Below are 26787 nucleotides of genomic sequence, written 5' to 3'. Positions count from 1 at the left end.
GAGCAGATGGGTAGTGGCCTCACAGGATGTGGGAACGCAACAGCACCAGTCCCAATCACTAGCTTTAGCTTTACAGGCTCAGGCATCTACAATGACTGAGGCCATTACTCAGGCGCTGGCAGCCCAGGGCCAAGGAACCCCAAGGCCATCGGGGAGAGGGACTTGTTTTAAATGGGGGCAGGAAGGGCACTTTAAGAGGGATTGTTTACAACAATCCCCTGCCAACTGGCCCGTGGGCAAACCGCCCCCTATACCCTACCCCAGGGGCAGGGAGGGATACAAATTTGATTTAGATGGGAAGTCTTTAAACTTGGGGAGGGGCATCCTCTAGCCCCTTTAACTCAAGGAGGAACCCCCTCTGCTGTGAGGCCCAGGCAGCCTTGTGGCAGGGCGACCCAGGCCCATTGGACCATCCCCCTGGTGGACAGACTCCGCCCTAAAATGATTCTCATAGGCGGAAAGAGGTTTCACTGCTTAATTGACACTGGGGCAGACCAAACCATACTCAGGGAGGAGGAAGTGCGCTTGGACTGGAAGCTTGCACCTCGGCCCCCAATATTGGGGGTAGGGGGCAACTCCCAGACCAAAGAAACGGTTGCCCTTATGACATGGACTAGCCCAGATGGAGAACAAGGAAAGATATGCCCTTTAGTGGCAAAGAACCTCACTGCCAATTTACTAGGGCAAGATATGCTAAGACAAATGGATGCCGTGGTCACTACAGACCATCGAGCATCATATGATGATATCTTGGATGGGGAAGAAGCACAAAGGCTTAAACAGGATCTAGAGGGAGTTAAGGAAGGGGATTTTTTTAACTTTCATAATTACAGAGAAGAACATAGGGGATCCGCTCGGGTGCACCCCCAATCCTAAAGGCCACTGCCCCCAAGTACCTCCCATTAGGTGGAAGCCAGGAAGCCCAATCTGGGTGGAGCAGTGGCCATTGACTAAACCTAAACTTGAAGCCCTCCACCTTCTGGTGGAGGAACAGATAAGCCTCGGGCATATCCGCCCTTCTATAAGTCCTTGGAACACACCCGTATTTGTTATTCAAAAAGCCTCTGGGGCTTGGCGGATGCTCCAAGATCTACGGAAGGTGAATGAAAGGATGGAGCTAGTTGGAACGCCCCTAAGAGGCATGCCCTGGACTCCTGCTATACCTTCAGAATATACTTTGGTTGTGATTGATATTAAAGATTGTTTTTTTTCTATCCCTCTGCATCCAGATGACTGCGAGAAGTTTGCTTTCTCTATACCTTCTCTTAATTTTTCCCAGCCTGATCGGAGGTTTGAATGGACAGTGCTGCCACAGGGTATGGCCAATAGCCCGGCCTTCTGCCAACAATACTTGGCTACACTTTTAGGGCCTGTGCTGGGTTCAGATACCTCCCTTGCCTATGCCTACATGGATGATATAATTCTGGGGCACCGAGACCCAAGCTGCCTGGAGGGCCTTCTGGCCCAGGTCCTCGACATACTAAAAAAGGGGGGTTTTACCATAGCCCTTAATAAAATTCAAAAGGTAGCTCCTTTTAAGGTGCTCGGGACCCACCTTACCTTGACTCAGGCCAGCCCCCTTAAGCCTTTGCTGGATATTCCAGCCTCTCTAACCTTAACCCAACTTCAGAGTCTTTTAGGGGAAATCAATTGGCTGTTGCCATGGGTTTCTGTCCCTAAAGATAGTCTTGTGCCCTTATTTGCCCTGCTAAAAGACAGGATGCCACAAGAAGTTATTACAATTACAGACAGCCATAGGGCAATATTTTTGCAGTTCCAAAAAGCCCTGGATGAAGTTTCCCTAAAGAGGTATTCTATTAGTGAGCCCATTTCCCTTTGGTTGTTTGCAGGGGTCACATTAATATCTGCAGTTTTAACTCAAAATGGGGAGCCATTAGAGTGGGTTCACACTCCCCTGGGGGGCACACCTCGGGTGTACTCTCAAGCAGACCAACTTGCAGATGCTATTGTGAAGGGAAGGACTCAAGCCCAAAGGCATTATGGCCTCGACCCTCACTCCATTGTTTTTCCTTTTCGGATGGCAGACGTTGAGTGGCTCACTCGAGCCAATGCTCGTCTTGCTCTCTCCTTGGAGGGGTTTCTAGGCCAAACTGACTGCCATTATGGGCCATCCAAATGGACTGTCATGTTATGGCGACTTCCCCTCAAAATACCATCCCTATTTTCTCCTACGCCTATTCCTGGCGCCCTCCATGTTTTTACTGACGGAGGTAAAGCGGGCTCTGCATATGCAGCCTTTGAGGAACAAAAAAAGACCCCGAGCCAACAAAGATTTCAACCTTGTCAAGGGTCAGCACAATATAAGGAAATGCTGGCCGTAATTATGGCTCTTCAGGACATTCAAAAACCCTTTAATTTGTATGCTGATAGCCTATATATGATTAACTTGCTCCCTCATATTCCCCAGGCACATATTAAGCTGGATAAAAACCCTATTTCCCCCCTTATGGTTACCCTTAAGGGCCTATTAGAAGGGCGGGGAGCCCCTATTCATATTCAGCATTTGAGAGGGCATTCAAATCTTCCTGGGTTTTTCTCCCTAGGCAATAAGTGGGCGGACCAGTTAGCTACTGGCCCACAAGCATTAACATTACAAGAGGCTACCTGTTTGCATGATTTAACCCATATTAATTGGAGAGGTCTTCAGCATAGATTTCCTCAGATTCCTGTAAAGGACCTCAAAAGGATAGTACATACCTGTAAAACATGCCAGCCTTTCTTAAAAGTACCCCGTTACAACCCCCGGGGGTAAATCCCAGAGGCCTTAAACCCAACGTCCTCTGGCAAACGGATGTTACCCATTTCCCGGCCTTTGGTAAGTTTAAATATATCTTTGTCTCTATAGATACCTACTCAGGAGCATGCTGGGCCACAGCACATACTGGAGAAAGAACTAAACATTCACAAGCACATTTTCTTCAATGCTTTGCTACCTTGGGTCTACCAGCACAAGTTAAAACCGATAATGGACCCTGTTTTGTTAGCAAAGCAATGTTAGAGTTTTTTGACAAATGGCATATTAATCATACTACAGGAATTCCCTATAATCCCCAAGGCCAAGCAATTATAGAAAGAAATCATCAATGTCTTAAAGAGCAATTATTAAAACAAAAAATGGGAATTAGCCCCCATGTACAGTTACAGATAGCTTTGTTTACCATTAACATCTTAAATTTTTCAAAAGGGGCAACTGAATCCAGATTTCAGAAGCACTGGGGACAACTAAACCCTAAGCCCCAAGTGAAAGTCAGGTGGAAGGACCCCCTGACACAACAATGGAGAGGACCTGACCCCCTAGTTACTATGGGCAGGGGATTTGGATGCGTTTTCCCCATAGGGGAGTCTGCTCCCATTTGGATCCCTGCCAGGAACCTTAAGTTTTTACCCATTTCCTCTATACAGGAGAATGCCCAAGAATAAGCTAACCAAAGACAAAAGCCAGAAAGACAATTATTAACCATCCCCAAGGGCAACCAGCCCTTGAGAAGCTCTTGTGTTCTCTAACAATTGCAGATGGTGACACTCCAGCTGTTGGCTGTCCTGACTCCGAATCCTGTGAACGGCCCTACGGAACCTGCATCAACCTCAACGGGTGACCTGGGCGGTGATCAATGCTGGCAATGCAGAAATCGTCAGGAGCACCACAAGAGAAGCTGTCCCTTCGAGCTGGTGGCCTGACCTTCATTTTGATCACCACCCTATGGACTGTTTAATATTTTTGTAGGAGTTAATTATTTTAATGTTACCTGCTTTAATTGTTCTTTTATTGTTAAACAACCACCTTTTGTTATGCTTTCAGCTTAGATTTTGTCCAACCCCACAGGCAAATAGCTGGATTAGAACAATCCCCACCTCTGGACTCTGAAGTGGCAAAGACTGCTATCCCATCCTTCACTAAGGTTAAAGGACTAGTAGTGACATTTCCTGGCCTGGGAATGCTTTTGCTGATGGTTTTTCTATGCCTTCCTTGCATTATACGTGCACTGCAAAACTCTTATGAGCTTAGCCAGCCAGTTATCAAGCTCCAAATGAATGAATTTCCCCCACGAGAGGAATCGCAGCCAGAGACGGGTAAGAGGGGGTGTCAGTCTGACCAACCTAAGACAGGGCCTTCAGCTTCGCTCTGAAGAAGTTCCCGATGACGGGTAAGGCAGACCAGGCGATCCACCCAACCTAAGACAGGCGGGTTCACTTCTTTAAGCAAAGACGGGGGGAGATGATGTTGGGAGCAATTGGGAGCTGACAGTAAAGCTCAAAGGTCATCTTGACTCCTGTGCTAGCTTAAAGGCACATACAAGGAACTGGCGTACTTAAAAGACACCAGGTGCCCAGGAATTAGTTGAACTGCTTCGGACATTTCTAACTGTGGTGGGACTGATGTTAATTACTGTGCTAGGTGGGTCTGCCATTAAAACAAAAATAAAAGGGGGAATCTGTGGAGCACATGGGCAGCAAAGATGGCGCTGGGAGGGGGTTGAGTGGGCAGAGCCTAATTTACTGGAGAGCACATGGCCAGCCAAGATGGCTCTGGGAGGGGTTGAGTGGGCAGACCCCAATTGATCTTCTGATCAGTGCCTAACCAGCCGGTGAGGGCTCAGGTGAATGATAGGGTGTGACCTTGACAGTGATTGGTTCCTCTTCCTCCCTTACCATACCACCCACCCTTGTTGTCCTTAAAAGGGGCTGCTCTCTGTTAAAAAACGAGTTTTTCTACCTGCTGGATTTGGCTCCCCGCTGTGTCTGATTGTCTCCTGGGCTGAGGGAGGCTAGGGAATGGGCGAGCGCCGCACTTACCTTTCCTCGGACCCCGTCTGTCTTTCGTGGGACGGACGAAGACCCAACAACAAAGTAGCAGAGTATAAAATTAACCCTCAAAAATCAATGGCTTTTCTGTATGCCAACAATGAGAAAAGTGCGGCTGAAATTAGGAAAGCAACTCCATTTGTAATAGCCCCACAAAAAATAAAATCCCTGGGAATTAACCAAAGAAGTGAAGGACCTCTATGATGAAAACTTTAAAAACCTGAAAAAGGAAGTCAAAATAGAACTTAGAAAGTGGAAAAACCTCCCATGCTCCTGCATTGGAAGGATTAACGTTGTGAATATGGCAATACTTCCCAAGGCTATCTACAAATTCAATGCCATACCTATCAATTCCAACCTCATTCTTCAAGGACATAGAAGAGGCAATCCAAAAATTCATATGGAACAATGAAAGACCCTGAATAGCAAAAATAGTCCTTAACAGAAAGAACAGTACAGGAGGATTATCAATACCAAATTTCAAACTCTACTACAAAGTCATAGTAATCAAAACAGCTTGGTACTGGCAAAAGAACAGACCTCAGGAGCAATGAAATAGAATTGAAAACCCATAAATGAGCCCACAGACCTATAGCCATCTAATCTTCAATAAGGGAGCTAAAAAAGTAGAATGGAAGAAAGACAGCCTCTTCAGTAAATTGTGCTGGCAAAATTGGTTAATCACTTGTAGAAAACTAAAGCTATATCTAAAGCTAGATCACCCTACACCAGAATCAACTCCTAATGAATCAAAGACCTCGGAGTCAATGCAGACCCCCTGAAAACATTACAGGAAGGAATAGGAGAAACCCTAGGCCACCTTGGCACATGCCAAAATTTTCTTAATAGAGACCCAGAAAAACAACAATTTAGAGAGAGGTTGGACAAATGAGATTGCATGAAGTTGCAGACCTGCATGGCAAAGGATAGATCTAGCAAGATCAATAGAAAGCCTACAGATTGGGAGAAGATCTTCACTAGCCATACAATGGACAAGAGCCTCATATCTAAATATACCTAGAACTCAAAAAATTAAACCTCCTAACAACAAGTCCTCAAAGAAACAACTGCGCAATAAATAAGTGGGCTAAAGACTTAAAGAAAAACTTCTCTGAAGAGGAAAGAAGGATGGTCAATAGACACATGAAGAAATGCTCAACTTCCTTAGCCATAAAAAATGCAAATCAAAACAGCATTAAGATACCACCTCTCCCCAGTTAGAATGGCTAGAATCAAGAATTCTAAAAACAGATGCTGGAGGCAATGAGGCCAGAAGGAAAGCCTACTGCATTGTTGGTGGGAGTGTAAACTTGTTCAACCACTTTGGAAAGTAGTATGGAGGTTCCTCAAAAGACTCCCCATAGAGCTCTCCTATGACCCAGCAATCCCACTTTTGGGTATTTACCCAAATTATCACAAGACCAAACTAAAGCTACCACACAACTATGTTTATTGCAGTATTATTTACCATAGCTAAGAGATGAAACCAACCAAGATGCCCCTCAGTAGATGATGGATCAAGAAAATGTGGTATATATACACAATGGAATTCTATGCCTCCATCAGAAAGAATGGCATTGCCCCGTTTGATAGGAAATTGAAAGACTTTTAAAAAATTATATTAAGTGAATTAAGCCAGTCCCAAAGAAACATAGGTCCCATGGTTTCCCTTATTTGCAATAACTAGTGTACATCTGAGACAAGCAGAAAACGTCAGATAAGATGATGTTAAGCAAAATGAACCCCAAGATAGGGACACAAGTGTTTTTTTTCTTGCTATTGTTTCTAACAATAAAGTATGACATGATTTTTTTGTTGCTTTTTATGTCCCTCCCCCATGGTATAAACTCTGTTCTTCACTGTATTTGATGTTGGCATAATTTGGGGAGTGGAATGGAAAAAACAAATTGTTTCAATAGAGATACAGGTTGACCCAATTGCAACAATGAGATGTACAAGACTATGTTGAAAACAAACTTTACTATTTAGGTGTGGTGGGGGGTGGGGAGATGTAGTTGTGGAGATGGGAGGGAAGGAATGGTATGGGAAAAACAAAGGTGGACAATGCTTGATAAAAAATGTACTCATTACTTAGCTCATGTGATTGTAACCCCTCTGTACATTATTTTCACAATAAAAACTTATTTGAAAAACATTAGAAAACTGAATTTTATAGCCCCAGAGAAAATTTATCATTTGTTTGGGGAAACAATTCAGTAGGCTTTTGTGAGGCTACTCCTCACAGACTATGGATATGAGTGAGGAAAATGCTCTGGGGGATAGGAGATAGTTTATTGGTGAAGTGCTTGCCTCGGATGTATAGGGCCTTCAGTTTGATTGCCAGCACCACTAGAAGAAGCAGAGGAAGGGAAAAGAAAGAGAAGACCTTATTTCTTAGGTACAGAATATCATGTGATTACCTGATGTTTTTCTTGTGGGAAGTTCAAAGACATGAAATTGGGGTTATTTTATTTAGATTATAAAATATGATTATAGGAGTCTGAAACCAATCTTGATACAGCAGGGGTTCACACTAGGTTCACTACAGGTAGTTCTGAACTATGATGCTCTGCTGAACTATGTAACTGTAACTGAACTATGGTACTGATCACTTGAGTCAAGAGGAACTGACTCAAGAGAAATCCTCACCATGGCTACAAAATGGGTTTTCAGAGTCCAGCCTGATTAGTCTCTTTTTTCCCCACTTGGCTCTTCCCTTCAGTTCTCTGTTCTCTTGTTCCTCTGCTTCACATATCCATCATTAGAGAGGCCCCACAACCACTGTACCCTTGAAAACTTTCTATCCCAACTACTGAAGAAGGAACTGTTTCTTCTCAAGCACTGCTATTGGCAGTGGGTCCCTTCAGTCAGCCATGGTTGCTACTGGAGGAAGAGGAACTGGCTCTATTTTTCTGGTGTAAAAGCAATGAGGAAGGGCAGAAATCTGCAATTCAGTTTCCTTATCCAGTGACAGCAGCCAATGTTCTTTAGTGACTACCCCAAAAGATGAGCACAACTCAAAACGAAGCCAGAGGACATTACATAAAAAGGTTAAAAAATAAGACAAACATTAAATATTGCAGTTGGTTTGGCTGTTCCTTTCATAGGGCACATCCTGGTTATTGAAGAATTTGCTCTCTCCTGGACTGTTTTTGTCTGGAAAGGCCTTTATATTTCTTACATAGAAGAGAAAGCATAAGCTCAAATTAAGCCTTTTTTCCCCTATTCTAGGTTTGTTGTGGTAGAATTCTATCTATGCTATTTCAAGAATAGTTTTTTTTTAAAGAGAAAAGCAGTTCAAGCCCTACTGATATTTTAAAAAATATTCTAGACGATATATTATGAATCAATACAGAGAAAGTTTACATATAAAGATGTACAAAATTTTTGAAGCTAAGCATCAGATCTCTCCTTAACATACACTTTATTTTTCTGTGTTTTATATGTGACCAAAATATATGCTATGTTCAGGCTCTGTCTATGGATTTCTCCTCCACCTCCTGGCTGTTGCTATAAATAGAATTATTACAAACCTTAGAGCCTTAGAAGATCTTAAAAGATCTTGAGAAGATCTTAAGAAGAAGGAAATACATTTAATCATCTTCAGCTAGTGTTTATACACCCAAGGAACAGGTTTGGGGAGGAAGAGAAGAAAAATCAGAAAGTAGGTTTTGTTCAGTGTGCTGAGTACATCTTTCTCTGGGTGGTGGGAATACACAATATATCAGGAGAGGAATTTTTGCTGTATTTTGCAAATTTTAAAAGCATACATCGTAGTTATAAAAGCCCTAATTCATGATATTTAAAAGAAAATAGAAAATGTGAGATGACATCATTCCAGAAACCTGATTTTTGTTTCAACACACACACACACACACACACACACACACACACACACACACTCACACACACTATCTTGGAGATTTTTTTGCTACCAGCCATTATTTCTGATGTAAACAGGTACTCAAGAGCCACAGACTTCTGGGATAGGACAGGAAAATCATCTATATTGACCCAGGCTGCTTTGAGTTAAAGTTTTTCAGAATATCTGTTCTATGTATGTTAGAGCAATATTCTGGCAGTAAGCCACCAAAACAAATGTAAAATTTGACAGAAAATTTACAAACAATTATTGAAGAAGTCTGGGAAAAGACTAAAGGCAAATAAGCATTTACTTCTGAGGAATTGCTGGAGTTGTGTCCCAGCAGTGGGAGCCTGCCCTCCTTGCCAGGGCTTCATCCACCTCCCTACTCCCGCTTGGCTTCACTACCCAAGTGGGACCAGCCATACAATCCAGAAGCTTCACTGCTGGAGGGGCCTGGCTTCATTTGGGTAGAAAGTAACATCTCATATTTCAGCAGGAATACTTAGTTTTGTCAGAAATAAATGGGGACTTTATACTTTTGAAAATTATGCTTCAAAAAATGAAGGTGAGCTGAATATATTCACACACACACACACACACACACACACACACACACACACACACACACACACAGTCTTGGAGATTTCTTGGCTACCAGCTGTCTTGAAGAAACACTATAGAGGAAGTGTTTTCAGTTAAAAGGAGGCAGCACAGATGGCAATTTGAATCCATAGGAAGAGAGGTAGAAGACCAGACATGGTAAATATCTGTGTGAAGGAGCTGAAAAAATATATTTCTATCTTCTCTTCATTTCTTAAGAAGCCTTAAGATTGTATAAAATAATAAGTCTAATACTTTACTGTCAAGTTCATAAAGATAAATATATAACATTTATAATGAAGGTATTTTGGAACATGGTTGCTTTATACAACATCAGAATTAAGTCATTATTACGGAGAAGTAGATTGCGATAACTTGCAGGTGCATAATAGTCACTAAAGCCATCACAAGAGAATAATAACAAATTATGGTTTAGAGCACATTAATTAAAATGCTACATTAAATATTTTTAACATAAAGGAAATGTAAGGAACAGAAAAATAAGATGTGAAATATATAGGATACAATACAGAAATAGCAGGAGTAAATCCCACCATACTGATTCATATAACCATATGTAGCCATAAATGATAAGGTTCAATGACACAAATAGGTTTAAAGTATGAGGTAAAAAGAACTTTTCAGACTTAGCTAATTAAGGCTATAAACTGTAAGATAGAAGGTTATTTAGATTATCTTGGAGAGAGAGTCCTTACAAACAGAGTTGTTTGCAGGTAGAACTAGAGATAGCCATGCTTATTAAATCCCAGTTAACTTGGTGTTAACTTATCTTTATTGGTATTAACATCTCTTGTTTTCTCAATAGCTATGGCAGTGCAGATTCACTTGAGATACACTCTCACTTTCTGTTTCATCACATGCACCCAAGAAATAATGAATGCTGCTTGTAGGTATGAACTACAGGATTTGTGTACATCATTTTGGCCAATCTTGGGATCGGTTTATCCAAAATATACTTTCTGTCATAGCAAATGGCAAGTCAATGCAAGTAAGAAGTTCTTTTTTGGGATGCAGCTAACTGACCACTAACTGAATCAATTATGAGGAGATTAATGAAATATGATCAACTAATTACCAGGAAATGATCTTAGTTTTCATAGTCAGCCTCCTGTTTGCTGAGAGGATAAGCATGTGATACTGTACCCAGCTTGTTATTCATTGCAATAAAAAATATTTATTCTAATTTGGGTCCTGGTAGTTTTACACTTGTAATCTTAGCTACTTGGGAGATAGAGATAAGGAGAATGGTTTGAGGTCAACCTGGGCAAAATATTTTTATGACCCCCAACTCAACAAATAGCTGGTGTTCAGTTACTGCTAGTACTTCTCATCTCCATTATGCAGGAGGCTGAGGTCAGAAAAATTGCAGCTCCAGGCTAGCCCAGGTAAAAAAGTTCATGAGATCCCTTTTTGGCTGAAAAAGTTGGGTGGGGTGGTACATGCCCCTCATCTCAGCTATAGAAGTAGGTGTAAATAGGAGGATCATGGTCCAGGCCAGGTAGGCAAAAAGTAAAATCCTATTTTAAAAATAGCCAGAGTAGGGCTGGGAAGGTGGCTCAGTGGTAGAGCGTTTGCCTTGCATGCATGAGGCCCTGGGTTCTATTCCTCAGCACCACATAAGCAAAAAAGAAAAAAGCCCGAAGTGGCGCTGTGGCTCAAATGGTAGAGCGCTAGCCTTGAGCTGAAGAGCTGAGAGACAGCGCCCAGGCCTAGAGTTCAGGCCCCACAACCAGACCCCCCCACAAAAAATAAAAGTAGCCAGAGTATAAAGGGCTGAAGAGGTGTCTTAGTGGGAGGACCTGCCTAGCAAGTGTGAAGTCCTGAGTTCAAATGAAAAGGGAATAGAGTTTATTGTGTTGTAAAGATGTCTTGTTTATGTCTATTACCCATTAATCATAATCTGTTGGAAATGTAGTATAAGTTAACTTTTTTTTCTTTTACTACTAAGAGAATCCAAATACCCTTACAAAAGACAAACTTCAAGACTAACTTCTGACTAGACAAACCTAGTCAGAAGTTATGTTAGTGAATTGCTGGAAAGGTCATGGGATCCTAATAAACAAATCCCAGGAAGTCTTTTCTAAAGCTTCTTCGGGAGAAATGAGCTCAGGGAGGGCAGGGTGTGTCACAGTACATGAAGTCAGGATTTGAAAGAAGTCACTGTTCCTCTCATTCTCCTGGGAAGGGTAGAAGGAGGGGAAAATGCTGCAAATGATATAAGTACTCTTTGAAAACATTTGGAACGTATAGACTGTAAGTAAAAGTATGGAAGTGTTAAAAAGGAATTGTTTATAGTGATTTCCTTCCTTTCTCTTTTTCCTTCTTTCTTTTCTCCTTCCCTCTTTTCATCTGTACATTTCAGATTTTAATGTTTGTAATACTTGTATAACAAAATCTAAGAACCTCTGTTTTATTTTAGAAACACTAGACATTTTGGGTCTTTGAACTGGTTGCTCAGATCTACAGACAGACAGATAGTACCTGGGATTAAGCTCAGGGCCTTACAGTCACTAGGTAAGCTTTCTACCACTTGAACCATGTACCAATCCTATTTCTTTTAGTTTGTTTTCCAGATAGGGTCTCATACTTTCACCCAGGTTGGACTCTGACCTTGATCCTTCTACTATCCCTCCTAAATAGATGGGATTTCAGTCATGTTTGCCACACTCAAATTTGCTTGTTTCTTTTCATCATTTCTCCCTTTCTCCCCACCCCCACCCCACAAATAAGAAAAGGCATCTTAAGAAGACAACTTAAGAAGGCAAAGAATTTCTTTGTGCCCTTGTTATATCAGCAAAGTGAATCATAATTGTATAACATAAGGGGCTTATAGCCATAGAATATGCAGGTCATAGTATTAACTCTGTATCTTTTGTTCCATAGGATGTAAGGATGGTGTGTGTGTGTGTGTGTGTGTGTGTGTGTGTGTGTGTGGTGTGGTGTGAAAAACTCATCAGGGGACCCTTTCAGGGGACCCTTTCAGCTCTGGTGTGGCTGGAGTTTGGAGAACCATGGCAAGATATGGAAACTAGGGGTGAAAAGAAGGAAGAGAAATGTAGGATAAAGTGAGGGAATGGATCTGTAGGACCTGACAGGTCATTTGATGATTTGGCATTTTGCTCTGAGGGACGTAAGAAGGCAGACATGAAAGGATTTGAATAGCAAAGTGACAGGATTCCAGAAATCATTCTGGCTGTCATATTGAGAATGCAATATGGATAGAAGCAAGAAGATTGGCTGAGATACCACTAATCCATGTAACAGATCATGATATATTAGACTACGCTGGACGAAAATAATGATGAAAACAAATGGAATTCCAGTAATATTTTGAAGATAGAGCATATAGACTTTGAATCATCAAGAGTGACTGAATAAGATTTTGGCCTGAGAAACCAGGAGCTAGAGAAGACCAAGAGCAGGGTTTTTGTTGGGGTATACTAATAAATCAAGAGGTCAGGTAGACATGTTAAGAACAAAGAACCTATAAAGAATTAAGTACTAAAGTGATGTCTCAAGGTAGAGTGTCTGCTACAGATAGTTTATCCCAAGCACTTGAAGATAAAAGCATATCTGTGTTCTTCTTGCAATCATTGAATGCCCGAACTTTCTTATCTACTGCAGTACACTTGATTCTGTTACTTAGATGGCACTAAGGTTGTGGGTGGTTCTGAAGGGCCGTCTGTTTACTCATCTTTGCATATCATCCCAATCATCCCATACTTTGTAGGCACACACAGATGTCTCTGAACTTTGTAGCTCAAAACCTCCAAGGATTGCATAAACTTTAGGAGGGTGTGGAATACACTGAGTAAAGATACTGACATTTTACAGGGCAATTTCTTCATTTCACAGTATTTCAAGGACACACCCTGAGCTACAGAAAATTAAAGTGTGGAGGAGTGGTGAGCTAAGTCAGTATGATCTCCTGAGAGTGAAATACTCATGTCTCAGGAAATTGTCAACGGGCAAGTCAAAACACTCATCCCTCTACCACCCATTTTTAGTCTCTTGGAAACAGTGACTTCATGAATGTTCAGGCCTTTCTGAGAACCAAGTCTTGAGATGAGCCAGACTCTTATTTTGGTGCCTTGGATATTCTGCTGAGAAGCAAGCCCAGCATTTTCAGAAGCTTACAGGACTAGTTGAGACCACTACATTCAAAACAGAGAAGACACTGGTGTGGCCTTGCCAGTGCCAACCGAGGTTCAATAAATCAGGGTAGGTCCTCATTGGTGGTACTAAACAAGAAGGCACAGGCAGGCTGGTCACATATCTGACACAACTATAGGGGAAAAAAAAACCAAGCAAGTATCTGTTCCATTAAAATAACAAACCTAGTTTTGTAATATGAAAATAATGTCCACATTATTAAATTCAGAGACTATCCCCCCAAACATACAAAATAATATAAAAATCACTCTGGCCTAATTATGCCTAAAAGACAAAATATTATTGCATTGCCTTCTGAGTTCTAATTTTTTTCACAATAATATCCTATTTAAACAATTTAGAGAGTAGTTGGAAGTATGGATCTGATGAAAGCATGATATATGTACGTAAGGAAATGTTACAGTGAAACTCAGTCATGCATACAACTAACATGTATTAGTAATTTATAAAATAACAATATTTCTTGTTACATTCCAACATAATTTTGTATTTTTAACAGAAGACTGTTTCATTTTTATTTTCCTTTACTCCTCTTTTCCTTTTATTCACCTTGTATTTATTATATAGCTACTTAAGGGTAGGACTTTTCTCATTTAACTAATTCTGTAAGATGTATTAGATATTTTAGTTCAGTTTTGTGTCAACTAAAGTTTCAGATGATTTCCCCTCCCCCCCAATCTCAGCCATACTTGTCTACTTATCCATTCTTCTACCCATCCTTTACCTAGTATATTAAAGTATTAACATTTTTTTTTTGGTTGATCATGGGGCTTGAACTCTGGTCCTAGGCCCTATCCCTCAGCTCTTTAGCTCAAGGCAAGTGCTTTACCACTTGAGCAACAGTGCCAATTCTGGTTTTCTGAGTGGTTTATTGAAGAGTCTTGAGGATTTTCCTGCCCAGGCTGACTTGGAACTGCTATCCTCAGATCTGGGCCTCCTGAATAGCTAGGATTACAGGTGTGAGTCATCAATGCCTGGCTTAACTTTTTTTGTTTTTGTTTTTTTTTAACCAGGATGAGATTATATTACTAAAAGTATGCACAATTTGTTAAGCAGTCTCTCTTTTTTGGGGAGGGAGATGAAAAGGATATTTTCTTTTAAGGCTTCAAACTTCATAGATCCTTAGGTAGACATCTTGCTTTCCTAATTTTTCTTAACCTTTGTACAAATTCCTTCGTGTTTTTCATAGAGCCTGTGATGGTTGTTGAGATATAATTGTGTTGACAGTGATAAAACATCTCAAAGCTTCTAATCACCAAGGCTGAGTATCAAAGGAAACTTCCTGGGAGGCCCTCTCTCACTTCCCACCTCAAACTCTGTTGACTGACCTCCCTTTATGGGAAATCCAATCCCTTCCCTTCCTTCCTTTCCTTTCCTCCCACCCCCCAAACCCCCTCAGCCCTGAAGGCTTTGTTTTGTGTATTTGCGGCAACACTTGAGTACTTCTATTTTGCATAAGAAACGTCTGTCTTTCCTAGGTCAGATTCCTTGAGGACATAGAATCTTTTCAAGTCCCAAGGTATCTGTCACTAGGTCCAGACCAGAGCAACCCAATAAATATAATTTGAATGAACAGGTATTTGTTCTTCATTGAAAGTGTGGCAGTTTAATCTTACAGCCCAAGGGACATTCACAGATCAAGGTCAAAGGATTCCAAGTAATTTCCAGCTTGTACAGGTTCTGTACTCTTTGTTTTTGTCCGTCAGGGGCTTGAACTCTGGGCCTGGGCGCTCTCTCTCAGCTCAAGGCTACCACTTGAGCCACAGCATCACTTCTGGTTTTCTGAGTGGTTTATTGGAGATAAATCTCAGGGACTTTCCTGCTCGGGCTGGCTTTGAACCGTGGTCCTCAGATTACAGGTGTGAGCCACTGGTGCTGAGCAGGTTCTGTACTCTTTAAACCTGTTTACAAAACCATAAGTTTCAGCACCAGAAAAAACAAACAAACAAAAAAACAGTGCCTCTTAGGGAGGTACAGCTTCCAACATAAACAAAGCTGTTTGGTGGCATTGACAGCTTAGGTGACAGTATTGTGACTGGAAACTTCCGCACAAGCAAACTACTGTTTTTTTATGATCACACCCTTCCTTAATCCTTTTCCTGGAAACCTGCCGTGTGCTCTGAGTTTCTTTTGCGTTTGGGCAATCACACAAACTTTTGAAAGCTCCCAAAGGTGCCTATCACATCGAAAAATAACTTATTAATTTACAAATTATGTTTATAAATTAGACAACGCGATTCTAGAGTTTTGGTTGTTTTTTTTTTGGGTCCGGTCGTGGGGCTTGAACTCTGGGCCTGGGCGCTGTACCTCAGCTCTTCAGCTCAAGGCTAGCGCTCTACCACTTGAGCCACAGCGCCACTTCCGGCTTTTTTTCTTTTTGCTTATGTGGTGCTGGGGAATCAAACCCAGGGCCTCATGCATGCAAGGCAAGCGCTCTACCACTGAGCCACCTTCCCAGCCCCGATTCTAGAGTTCTTATAAAAATAAAGAGAAAGTTACGGAAACATCGAAGAAGAACCCCAGCCCTACACCCAGATATTAACAGAGAAGGACACCTACATGCCTGAATTTCTCTATGATAGAGGCCAAATTAGGCCGAGGTAGGTTTGACACTTCTTAAAGGGCTTGCTGCAAAAACTACGAAGTGCAACACACTAAACACACATTTTAACCTGCGTGTAAATATATAACCCACGTGTGCATACCACAGAAGCTTGTGTAACAGGACTGTTACACATCAGCCCTGGAGGTCACCAGTCCACACACCATTTTGGTGGCCAGCGGACCCCGGGCCCACGGGGCCCTGCGATCCCTCTCACTGGACTCTTCCTCCTTTGCTTTACTTCCACGTGCATTCGTGCTTAAGGAAACTGGCCTGGCTTCGCCCGCGTGGGACTCAAAAACCACCACCACGGAGGAAGTCGGGGCTCTGGCAGAGTTAGAGACCAAAGAACCAGCCCAGGGTCAGGTAGGGGCCTCTTTCCCGCCAGCCCAGGGTCAGGTCCTCTTTCCCGTCGGCTCGGGCTCGGGGAGGTGTTCGGGAATCCGCCACCGATGACACCGCTGCCGGCCCAACTGCTCCGCTTCTGGCTAGGGCTTGCCCTTCGTGCCGCGGCCAGCAAGGCGTCTAGGAGCCATGGACTCTTAGTCTGGAGGTGGTTTTTCAGGCCCAGCCCTGGGTGTACCCGAGGTTCTGGGAGCCGCCAGGCTGATCCTCCGCCAGCGTTGTCCTTGCGCTGGGCCGGGCCCCGCTCCTGCCAGTGGACGCAGCTGACTCCGCCCCCCGCCTGTGCGTGGGGAGGCGGTGCCGCAGACTGACAGGACTCCCGGCTGTCTCATTGGGCCAGAGAGTGAGTGACGCGCGGAGTCCCCGCCCCACGTCCCCCCGCCCTTCGGGCACCCTCCCGGTGGCCTGCACTCCTGAGCTGACGTGTCGGGGCGTTCGGCTTCCGCTCCTCCCCGCAACCACTCAACGCGGCCCGAGGGGCGGGGTGGCCGGGCCCGCGCTCCGATCCGCTCCGTGCCCGGCCCGCGCCGCCCCCCACCCCCACCCCCGGATGAGCGTATATATTCCGAGCGGGCGCGGGACGCCAATGAGTGGCCGAGCTGTGGGAGCCGGAGCCGGGTCGAGCTGCCATCGCTGGGAGAGAGGAGGTAGGGGGTCTCAGTCGGTGAGGGGCCGCGGGGACCCGGGACCCGGGGTGGGCGTGGGGCGCAGCCCCTCCACACGCACGCTCCCGCGCCGCGCGCGCGCGCGCAGAGGTGGACACGCGCGCCGTGGGAAGGTGCCGGGCCACACGGGGGCCCGCCCGCGCCCTGCGCTGCGTCCCCGCGCCCCCGCGCCCCCGCGCCCGCCCGAGGGTTGTGTGGGCTGGGCCGCGGGCTGGAGAGCCCGGCGGGGATGAATGGGGGCGCTCCAAATAGAAAAGGGGTGCATGGAGGGTGTGGGGGCCAATGTCTGGAGTCAGAGGTGCCTGGCAGGGCGGTTGGGTGTGGGCCCTCACCTTGGAACCCTGAGGTCTCAGGCCAGAACCTGTGAGCAGTTGCCAAGTCTGAGGGTGCGCCAGGGGGGTAGGTGGTCGTTGGAACTGCCAGGGGGTGCGGATTGGCGTGTCTCGAGTGTCTGAGGGAAGGGACGGAGAAGTCTGACAAGGACAGGAGGTAACTGTAGGGGAGGTGACAGCTGGACCAACGCTCTCCCCCTTATTAAGACTGGTGGTAGGAGAAGGTTCGGATTTTTTGGGTTTCCTTTCACTTGGCCAAGCAGAAGGCTGGGGTTGGAGGGCTGAGAGCACACATGTGTTGAGCAGATGGTTCCTAGAAGATTTTTTTTTTTTTTAAATCAAGTTTGGTCCGATGCCATATTTATGAAATCTGAAGTCTTAGATGACACACGAGTCATTATGTGATGCAGACGTTTGGGGAGTTGAGGTGAGATTCATTGGGTGTGAACCCAAGGGTTTGCAGGAAACTGAAGATTCTTGTCTAGTCTGTCACTGTTAGGTGACTCACATAGCTGGCACTAAAAATGTCTTAAGGAAAGGTACAGTCAGTGGTTATGGCCCAACCTTAATACTCTTTTTCAAAATCTGTAAGAGGTTTGCTTAAAATACATATACATAAAGGGCATACATGGAGCCGCTGAGATAGTGACAGAGACCAGAACAGAGGGAGATGCTGGATTTCTTTAATGCTGGTACTTAAATTCCAATAAAAATCTATTTGATAATGATGGATTATCACCACATTATTCTTTAGGTACCTATCTAGTTTTGTTATAATTTCTAGAGTGAAGTTCAATTTTCTTTTCAGATATTGGTTGTCAGAATAAAAATCCATGTCTTTAAACTCTTTTGTTTTCTTATCTGCATGCCATTACATACAATACACCACACATACACACACCTTATTACCAGCATAAGTGGGAATCAGGATACTGTATTGAAAGTATAGAGGTAGTTATTGTTGCTTCTAGTAAACATCATAGATAATTATACTTGCCCAAAGCTCAAGTTATGGTTGTTATGAATAATCTATAGCATAAATGAGCATATGTGATCTTGTAATGTTCTGGTCAAAAGCAAAGTTTATGAATTGACTTATTTGTCTAGATCCATTTTTTTCCCCCGAAAGTCTCTGAAGGTGCATGGGAATCTAATGACTTCAGAGAAAGTTTTCCTTATTGCTTAAAGTATTATATGCTTGTCTGTGTTTTTTTAGTAGACCAAGCCCTCTTCATTGTTGACTCTTGAGGCTATATGAAAGAGTTGGTTGTCGTAAGGAAAGGTTGGTTTGTACAAGGAAGTAAAATTATTTGCGCTGGTCAAATGATGGGGGAGGGACCAAAAACTAGGATCTCCTGTTCTTTGGTTACCTGTTTACCTATTTCCCTTTCCACTACAATATACTCCCTTAAACAAGGGCAAGCATAATCTTGTAAGTGAAACTATTTCTTGGAAAATAATACAAATCTATCCCTTTCCATTATCTTTCCTATATGATTACAAAAATTAAAAATGTACCATAACTCTTACAACGTATACAAATCAATATTTTATATTTTGCTGGTTCTGAGGCTTGAACTCAGAGCCTGGGTGCTCTCCCTGAGCTTATTTTGCTCCAGGCTAGCGCTGTACCACTTGAGCCATAGCACCACTTCTGGCTTTTTCTGAGCAGTTTATTGGAGATAAGAGTGTCATGGACTTTGCTGCTTGGTCTGGCTTCCAACTGCGATCCTTAGAACTCAGCCTTCTGAGTAGCTAGGATTACAGGTGAGAGCCACCATGCCCCCTGGATCATGATATTCCCTTGTTTTACTTGGCTTACCAAACCCCAGAGTCCTCACCTTGACCACACGATCGAACTTGACCTTGTCTGTGCTAGACTTTTTTGCCTCATTCATTGTACTCTTCCTTGCATCAAGCACATTTCTGAATTGGGGCTATTTGCTTTTCTTTACTTAGAATGCTTTTCCCTATATTATTAACTTGACCTGCTCTATTCTTCATTCAGATGCTTTCTCAAATCAGACCAATAGATGTCCTACCTCACCACCCATCTAAAATATCCTCCAACATCCTGTGGTTCCTCAGCCACTTCTGCTATTTTATTTTTCTTCATAGGTTTGTCTCCCAGTACTGCCTGGTCTTTTATGTTTTTGTCTCCTACACTGGAATGTGGGCATGCACATTGTTGCTTTCTTCATTTCATGTCACATCACCCAGATCAAAAACACACTATAGTTAATAATTTTCCTTCTTAATAATTTCTAATTTCTAACAATCTTAATTTCTAATCTCTTCTAATAATTTCCTTTTAAAGTTGTTACCATATATTTATTTGCACATTAAAAGGAAACTTCAGCTGCATGCTGGTGGCTCACACCTGTAATCTTAGCTACTTAGGAGGCTGAGATCTGATGATCATGGTTTGAAATCAGCCCAGGCCGGAAAGTCTGTGAGACTCTTATCTCCAATTAAGTGTTATAAAAGCTGGAAGTAGAGCTATGGCTAATGTGGTAGAGCACTACCCTTGAGCAAAAAGCTCAGAGACAGAGCCCAGACCCCGAGTTCCATCCCCAGGACTGGCACAAATCAAAAAAGGAAAATTCTAGGGTAAGCTGTTCACGTAATGAAGAGGGCAGCTCAGGAGCTATATATTCACATATTGCATAGCAGTGTCTCAGTCAGCATGACCAAATATAACATGGTGGTCCCATAGATTATGATGGAACTGAAAAATTCCTATTGCCTAATGACATCATTACACTTGTAATATCATAGCATGCCACAACATTTCCTTGTAAGTTTGCAGATGCTGATTTATAAGGATCTCCTGCCTTGACAGTCCAGTAAAAGAACAACACATTTGCATATAATCTGTATGGCTTTAAATGTCTATGTTACTGGCTTGCATATTTATTGTACTATACTTATCATAGTTTTGGAGTATAATTCTGTGTATCGAAATTTTTTACTATGAAACAGTATATGTGTTATACATGTTATGCTGGCAGCAACACCAAACATTTTGTGCATGCTATGTCTCTTGATTGCATCAAAAGGCAGTTGGGTGATTGAGCTACACTAAGTAAGCAGGCTATATGAGATTGACACAGTGATCTGATTTTCAGAACATTGTCTCCATTGTGAAGCTCTGAATGACTGATAAAATTTCAGCTGCCTATATCTCAACCTGAAGGTTGTCTTGTTCTGAGTGAGGCACCCGAGTCACCAGAAAGTTAAGTGACCCAGGCAAACTCTAGAATTATGTTCTGAATAATTTGATATATTACCTTTCACTATTGTGTGAGAGAAGAATGGGTGGTTTCTTTGGTACCTCCTTGTCCTCTTAACTTTTTCATTTGAGTAGTTATAAGTAGGCCTCACATTTATCCCTTTCAATCTTTCTTTTTTTTTTGCAACTAATCTGGTTTATACCTTTGCTTGTTTTCTACCTTCAATTGTCTTTAACCTTTTTTCCCTACTTCTTGTCCCTTATTACAATTTTTTGTTGCCATTTCTAATATTTTTTTCATCTCTGTAGAGCACGATGCTGTGCCCTGTTTAATATTCTACTGTTGGCTGCCTGTTATGTATTCTGTTAGATCTGCATTCCACTGCATAGCTTCCTAGCTTGTAGTCTAGCCCTACCCAACACCATGTTTGCATAGAAGACATTCACTTTCTCACTGCTTTCTCTCTCAGACATGGTCACTCCTCATGGACACCCAGCTCTGCTTTTCCCCCTAATCTTATCTACCTAATCTGTTTCCTGTGAGACACAGTTAGATGGTGATTTTTATCATTAGAGATAAAAGGAGATGAGTTAAAATACTTATTGGTAGCTTAGTGATCAGAAGGCTAGTACAGAGGCAACAAGAATGAAAAGTGTGAGTCCTGGACTCAGGTTTCCTGGGGTTCTGTCCCATTCCACCAACTGGCCAGATTGCTTAGTGGCTCTGTGCTTCATCTCTTCTGTGGTAAATGAATGACAACAACAGCACAGATTCCATAGATGTTAAAAATTAAAGACTTTATACAGCACCTGGGACATGGTGCTAGTTGTTTTCTAACAAATCTAACAAATTTGGTCTATCACAAACGTTGTCAGAAATACAGAAGTCTATTCCTACACATCCAGTCCAGTCATACATCAAACAAAGGGAGTATGTTCTAAAACATGACATTCGGCTGTTTCATAACTGTGTTAGCATCATAGAGTGTACTTACATTCACCAAGATGGCTCAGGTGCAACTATGCATCATAGTTTCCTGGGACCACTGCGGTAGTAAATGTGGTCTGTCATTTCCTAACACTTACTTAGATGTACATAGCTATACTTAATTAAGTATAAAACTGTACTTAATTTAGTAGGGAACAATCTCTCAGGTTTGGAGCTTGGACTTTGGTCTGCTATTAATTCATTTTTTTTCTTTTAGGTTTACAGCTGCAGCAATCCCACACCTGTTCTCACAAAACTTAGCTGTCAAAGCACTATGAATGCTAATGAGCTCAAACTCAGGTTGTCCAAGGCTGGGCAAGAACACCTGCTGCAGTTCTGGAATGAGCTGGAAGAAGCTCAACAGGTAGAACTTTATGAAGAGCTCCAGGCCATGAACTTCGAGGAGCTGAACTCCTTTTTCCAAAAGGCCATTGAAGGATTTAACCAGTCATCTCACCAAGAAAAAGTGGATGCACGAATGGAACCTGTCCCTCGAGAGGTGTTGGGCAGTGCTACCAGGGATCAAGATCAGCTCCAGGCCTGGGAAAACGAAGGTACTGGGCGTGTCCTATTATGTAGGTTTTTATGAGACATACAGAAACTGTTAAGTAGCTAAATCATGTAATTAATATTTTGACTCTCATGCTGCCTTAAGCTATCTTCCTAAAATAGCTGAAGTGTCTCCAATCTCTGTCCTCAATTTCCATACTTCTGCTAGATTTCTTTTTTCTGAAATTGCCTAGCACAGGTTAAACTATAATTAAAGATAGCTTAATGTCAAAACCTGCCATGGCCTTGTCCCTTGCTAGTATATTTTTGATCTTGTTTTCTTCTGTATTTTCCCTATTTCTGTTGCCCCACATATTTTACCCAAGCCAAATCATTTACCTCTCCCTGATTATTATATTATGCCTTTTCTGTCTTTTCTAAGGTTTATTATTCTCAGCTTGGTCTGGCCTTTGCCTTTTCTCTACCTAGCCAGGATTCCTTGTTAGGTCATGTTTTAGAATAGTTTAGTGCAGTGGATCTGCTGCTTATAGGACTTTACACTTTCTTTTTTTATTTTTGCCAGTCATGGGGCTTGAACTCAGGACCTGGGTACTTTCCCTGAGCTTCTTTTGCTCAAAGCTAGCATTCTACCACTTGAGAGACAGTGCCACTTCCAGCCTTTTCTGTTTATGTGGTACTGAGGAATCGAACCAGGGCTTCATGCATGCTAGGCACGTGCTCTACCACTAAGCCACATTCCCAGCCCTTTAACATTCATTCTTTAACATTCATCATACCTGTTGTTGCTGCATGACCATTTTGTCAGTGTTCATGTTGGAATTAGTTGTCATTCTTGCATCTCATTCTGCCTTACAGAAGGACTTCTTCATATTTTTTTTCCTCATTACATTGTAAACACTTGAAGAGAGACACCTATGTCTTGCTCAACTCTATGTCCAATATCATGTAGAAGAGAATTTGCTGTTACAAACTGGTCAATAATGTTTGTTGAATCTCCTCAAAAATTTTTATTCTAAAATGTAATAGAATCTGTTCTCATATCTAGCCCTAATTTGAACACTTGGATGGCAGAATCGCTCATCTATAGCTGTTTGGTACAGTGGAGAGCTGTATTTTAAGTAGAAGTTTTCTATATATTGTAGTCAAAGCCCTTTGTGTATACATGCTCATTGTCAAATGCAGATCTCATTTTCCCAAGTGTGATTGAACAGATTCAATTAATAATTTTCTGTTCTTTTTATTATTTATTTATTTGGGTCTGGTCATGGGGCCTGAACTCTGGGCCTGGGCGCTGTCCCTCAGCTCTTCAGCTCAAGGCTAGCTCTCTACCACTTGAGCCACAGTGCCACTTCCGGCTTTTTTCTTTTTTCTGCTTATGTGGTGCTGAGGAATCGAACCCAGGGCCTCCTGCATGCAAGGCAAGTCCTCTACCACTGAGCCACCTTCCCAGCCCCCTTTTCTGTTCTTTTTAAAAGACATTACTTTATGCAGAAATTAGTATAAAAACAGCAATTGCTTATAACCTCATCAAGTTTGTTTTTATGTACTCAAATCAGTACTTGGATGTGTGCCTGTTTACTTTTATATATGTACAACAATTTCTTTTAATTTTTATTTTATTGTAAAGTTGCTGTACAGATGGGTATTCTTATATTTACTCTATCATTGCTATTTTTATTTTGTCTTCCACTAGTTGACCTCTCACTTCTCACCACAACTCCTCCCCTCCACTATAAAAAGAAGCATAACTGACACTAATAACCTTTTGTATACCTCTCTGTATCTTTCTCTGGGCTCATAATTGACATCTTTCTAGAATGCCTGCCAGAGAGTACTAGAGTTTCACTTCTGGGTAGGCTAGCTCATAAAAGAGGGGAAATAGAGCCTAAGTAGACATCTATTCCCTTCATCTCCCCACTGTTAGAGCAGTTCTGCTTTTTCCTATTTTGTGGACCTGATCTTTACATGAAGCTGGTGTGTGTGTGTGTGTGTGTGTGTGTGTGTGTGTGTGTGTGTGTGTGTGTGTGTGTGTGTGTGTGTGCACGCACATGCGTGCAGATGCATGCTAGTCTTGGGGCTTGATTTCAGGGCCTGGGCACGGTCTCTGAGCTTTTTTGCTCAAGGGTAGTGCTCTACCACTTGCCACAGCTCCAACTCCACTTCTGGCTTTTTGCTGGTTAAATGGAGATAAGAATCTCATGGACTTTCCTGCCCAGGATGGCTTTGAACTGTGATCCTCAGATCTCAGCTTCCTGTGTAACTAGGATTGCAGACATTAACCACCAGTACCTGGCTATATGGTCTTTTAAAAATTAAAAAAAATTGTTTGTGCTAGTTCTGGGGCTTGAACTCAGAGCTTGGGTACTGTCTTTGAGCCTTTTTGCTCAGGGGTAGAGCTCTTACCACTTGATCAACAGTTCCACTTCCTTTTTTAAAAATGGCAATGCCATTATACCAGCTAATGAAATTTACAGTAATCCTCTTGTTTCTAAAATGAGTTCAGATACAGAGTTCCCCAAATAGTCTGCTTTTTGTACTTAATGGTTTTGGGAAAACTTTCAGCTATAATATATGATTAAAACTTAAAGATAAAATATTTCCTCTGAGTAGCTTTCTTGGGTAGTTTCCTTTAGTTTTGCTAGTTGAACAGCTAGTGGATGTCACTCTACTTGTCCTTGGAGTACTGACAATTTAAATGAAAGTTCTAGTGTGCTCTGCTTCAAACATACCTGGGCTGCTTTCCCTGTTTGAGGTGCATGCCCAAGTTAAAGTTTATAGGAAGAACTCGTTCAAGCAGGAGTTATCGTGTTAACATTTGACTGTAAACTCTTTTCTGTTTCTTGCAAATGGTAGGAAAAGTGGCATAATCTCTTGGCCTCATAATACATGACTCTCCAAAGAGAGACATGTATTCCAGCCCTGGACATGGCTCACTCCGCCTTTAATTTTTTTTTTTAGGCCCTGTTTTGATTTGTGTTAGAGTTTCTTTGGTAGGAAAAAAAATTAACTTCTGTGTCCTATAATGAAAGGTTGAAAAGGATGATACAGTGACATACCTCTTAGGTTTCTGCTCATTTCTGCACAAGTTTATGACACAAGTTCTTAATTTCCCAAGTTTCACATGTGTGAAACTATTGGGAGTTAGTGTTACAATCCTTAACATTTTCTGTATCAGTGCTTCCCCCATAGGGTATTTGAAACATTGTCGCATATATTTTGGAACATTGTAGCATTGCTATACATTTTCCCCAAAGTTTACTGGATTGTATTTTCCCACTTCATTTTGAGCAATGTTTTTCTGTCATAAGACATACACTAATTTTAGAGCTCCACACTTTCTGTAGTAGATGACTACTTTAGCCAGGGTATCTGCAGTTGATACTATGAGCAGCACAGCTGCAGCTATTGTTTTTGAATGGCCTCTTAATACTCCAGGGACTACTTGTTTCCACTTGTTTCTCTGCTTGTAAGTGGGATGAGTACATAGAAAGAAGTTAATTCAGAAACCCCATTTTATTCCAAATGCACATGGATTATGTTAGAATTCATTATAATAGTTGTTTCAGGAAGAGGAGAGGTAAATGTATGTTGTTTTGGAAAGCATGTCAATACCAGTTATGAAGTGACCAGATTGGTTATCTGGCCCACAGATAAAAGAGTGGAAGAAAGCTTGGCAATCCAGCTTTGGGGAAAAGACAAAACAAAACACATGTGAATAAAGGATGAGGCCTCTATAAGCTTCTGATTTGCAACATTTTACAACTGAAAAAATTAGAAACTTGGGATGGAGCAATAGTTTGGGGAAGTGATCCAAGGAAAAGAAGTTTCTTCAGAGTTGTTTTGTGAAATGGTTGGAAGTGAACAGTAGATTGGTGTGGCTGGAATCCAGGCGAGCAGGGGCTGAAGCTGCCTGTAGGCAGTAGCTTTGAACTGAGAGTAAAAGGAAAAGGTTAGGAAGAATGGCAAGAGTTGTGATAACTGAAAGCAATCTAATGTACAACGGGCCACGTAAGGAGACTGTAAGAACAAAAAGATCAAAGATCTATGTCCAAAATAGGTGTCTGGAACTTGAAAACAAGATGTTCAGAAATCTTTCTAATTCAGGGCTGTGGGGCAGCAGTTTTCTATTTGCAGTTCTGCAATGATGCAAAATTGGTTCACAATAAAATGTGACCTGAATGAGGCTATTTATGAACCACATTTATCCCCCTTGGTGTGATTTTAGGCTTGACCTGTAATTATGGCCCAGTGCCTAGGTTTATCTACAGAATTCTTAAAAATTTTAATAACACTATGAAGTTCTAGAAAGCAGCTTTGCTCTAAAACTAGAGCAAAGCCATCAATGTTTGTTTTAATCTTACTTCGCTTCTTAAAGTTTTTCTTGCTTGCAGAGACACAAGTTCATGCAGTCTTTTCCTTCCAAGGTTCTCTGCCTTCTGGTGCTGAGATTGTCCATCTTTGAGTGATAAATATAGGCTTTAGATAGGAGATCTAGCAAGATTTTGGTATTATTTTAAATAATCTAGATGGAGAACCTCAGTCTTTTAATAGCTATTAGAGTATATATATA

At 42.1% G+C, this 26787-nt stretch overlaps 1 protein-coding gene across 3 annotated transcripts in view; it reads left to right on the top strand.

Annotated features, from left to right (window-relative positions):
* Positions 1-16987: 16987 nt before the first annotated feature.
* Uap1 (UDP-N-acetylglucosamine pyrophosphorylase 1) overlaps positions 16988-26787 on the top strand; it is a 30846-nt gene continuing 21046 nt past the window's right edge. For 2 of the 3 annotated variants that reach the window (XM_042674461.1, XM_042674460.1), the window contains exons 1-2: positions 16988-17137; positions 21925-22261. In XM_042674461.1, the coding sequence (XP_042530395.1) occupies positions 21982-22261 (280 nt within the window). In that variant the 5' untranslated portion in view covers positions 16988-17137; positions 21925-21981. The remainder of the gene's footprint in view (positions 17138-21924; positions 22262-26787) is intronic. The other variant, XM_042674462.1, reaches the window with a different exon arrangement.

The sequence above is a fragment of the Dipodomys spectabilis genome, unplaced genomic scaffold (genome assembly GCF_019054845.1).
Source record: "Dipodomys spectabilis isolate Male_0828 unplaced genomic scaffold, ASM1905484v1 ptg000019l, whole genome shotgun sequence".
Taxonomy (NCBI): Eukaryota; Metazoa; Chordata; class Mammalia; order Rodentia; family Heteromyidae; genus Dipodomys; species Dipodomys spectabilis.
Note: the sequence above shows the minus strand (reverse complement) of the source record. Positions and strands in the feature narration are given on the sequence as shown.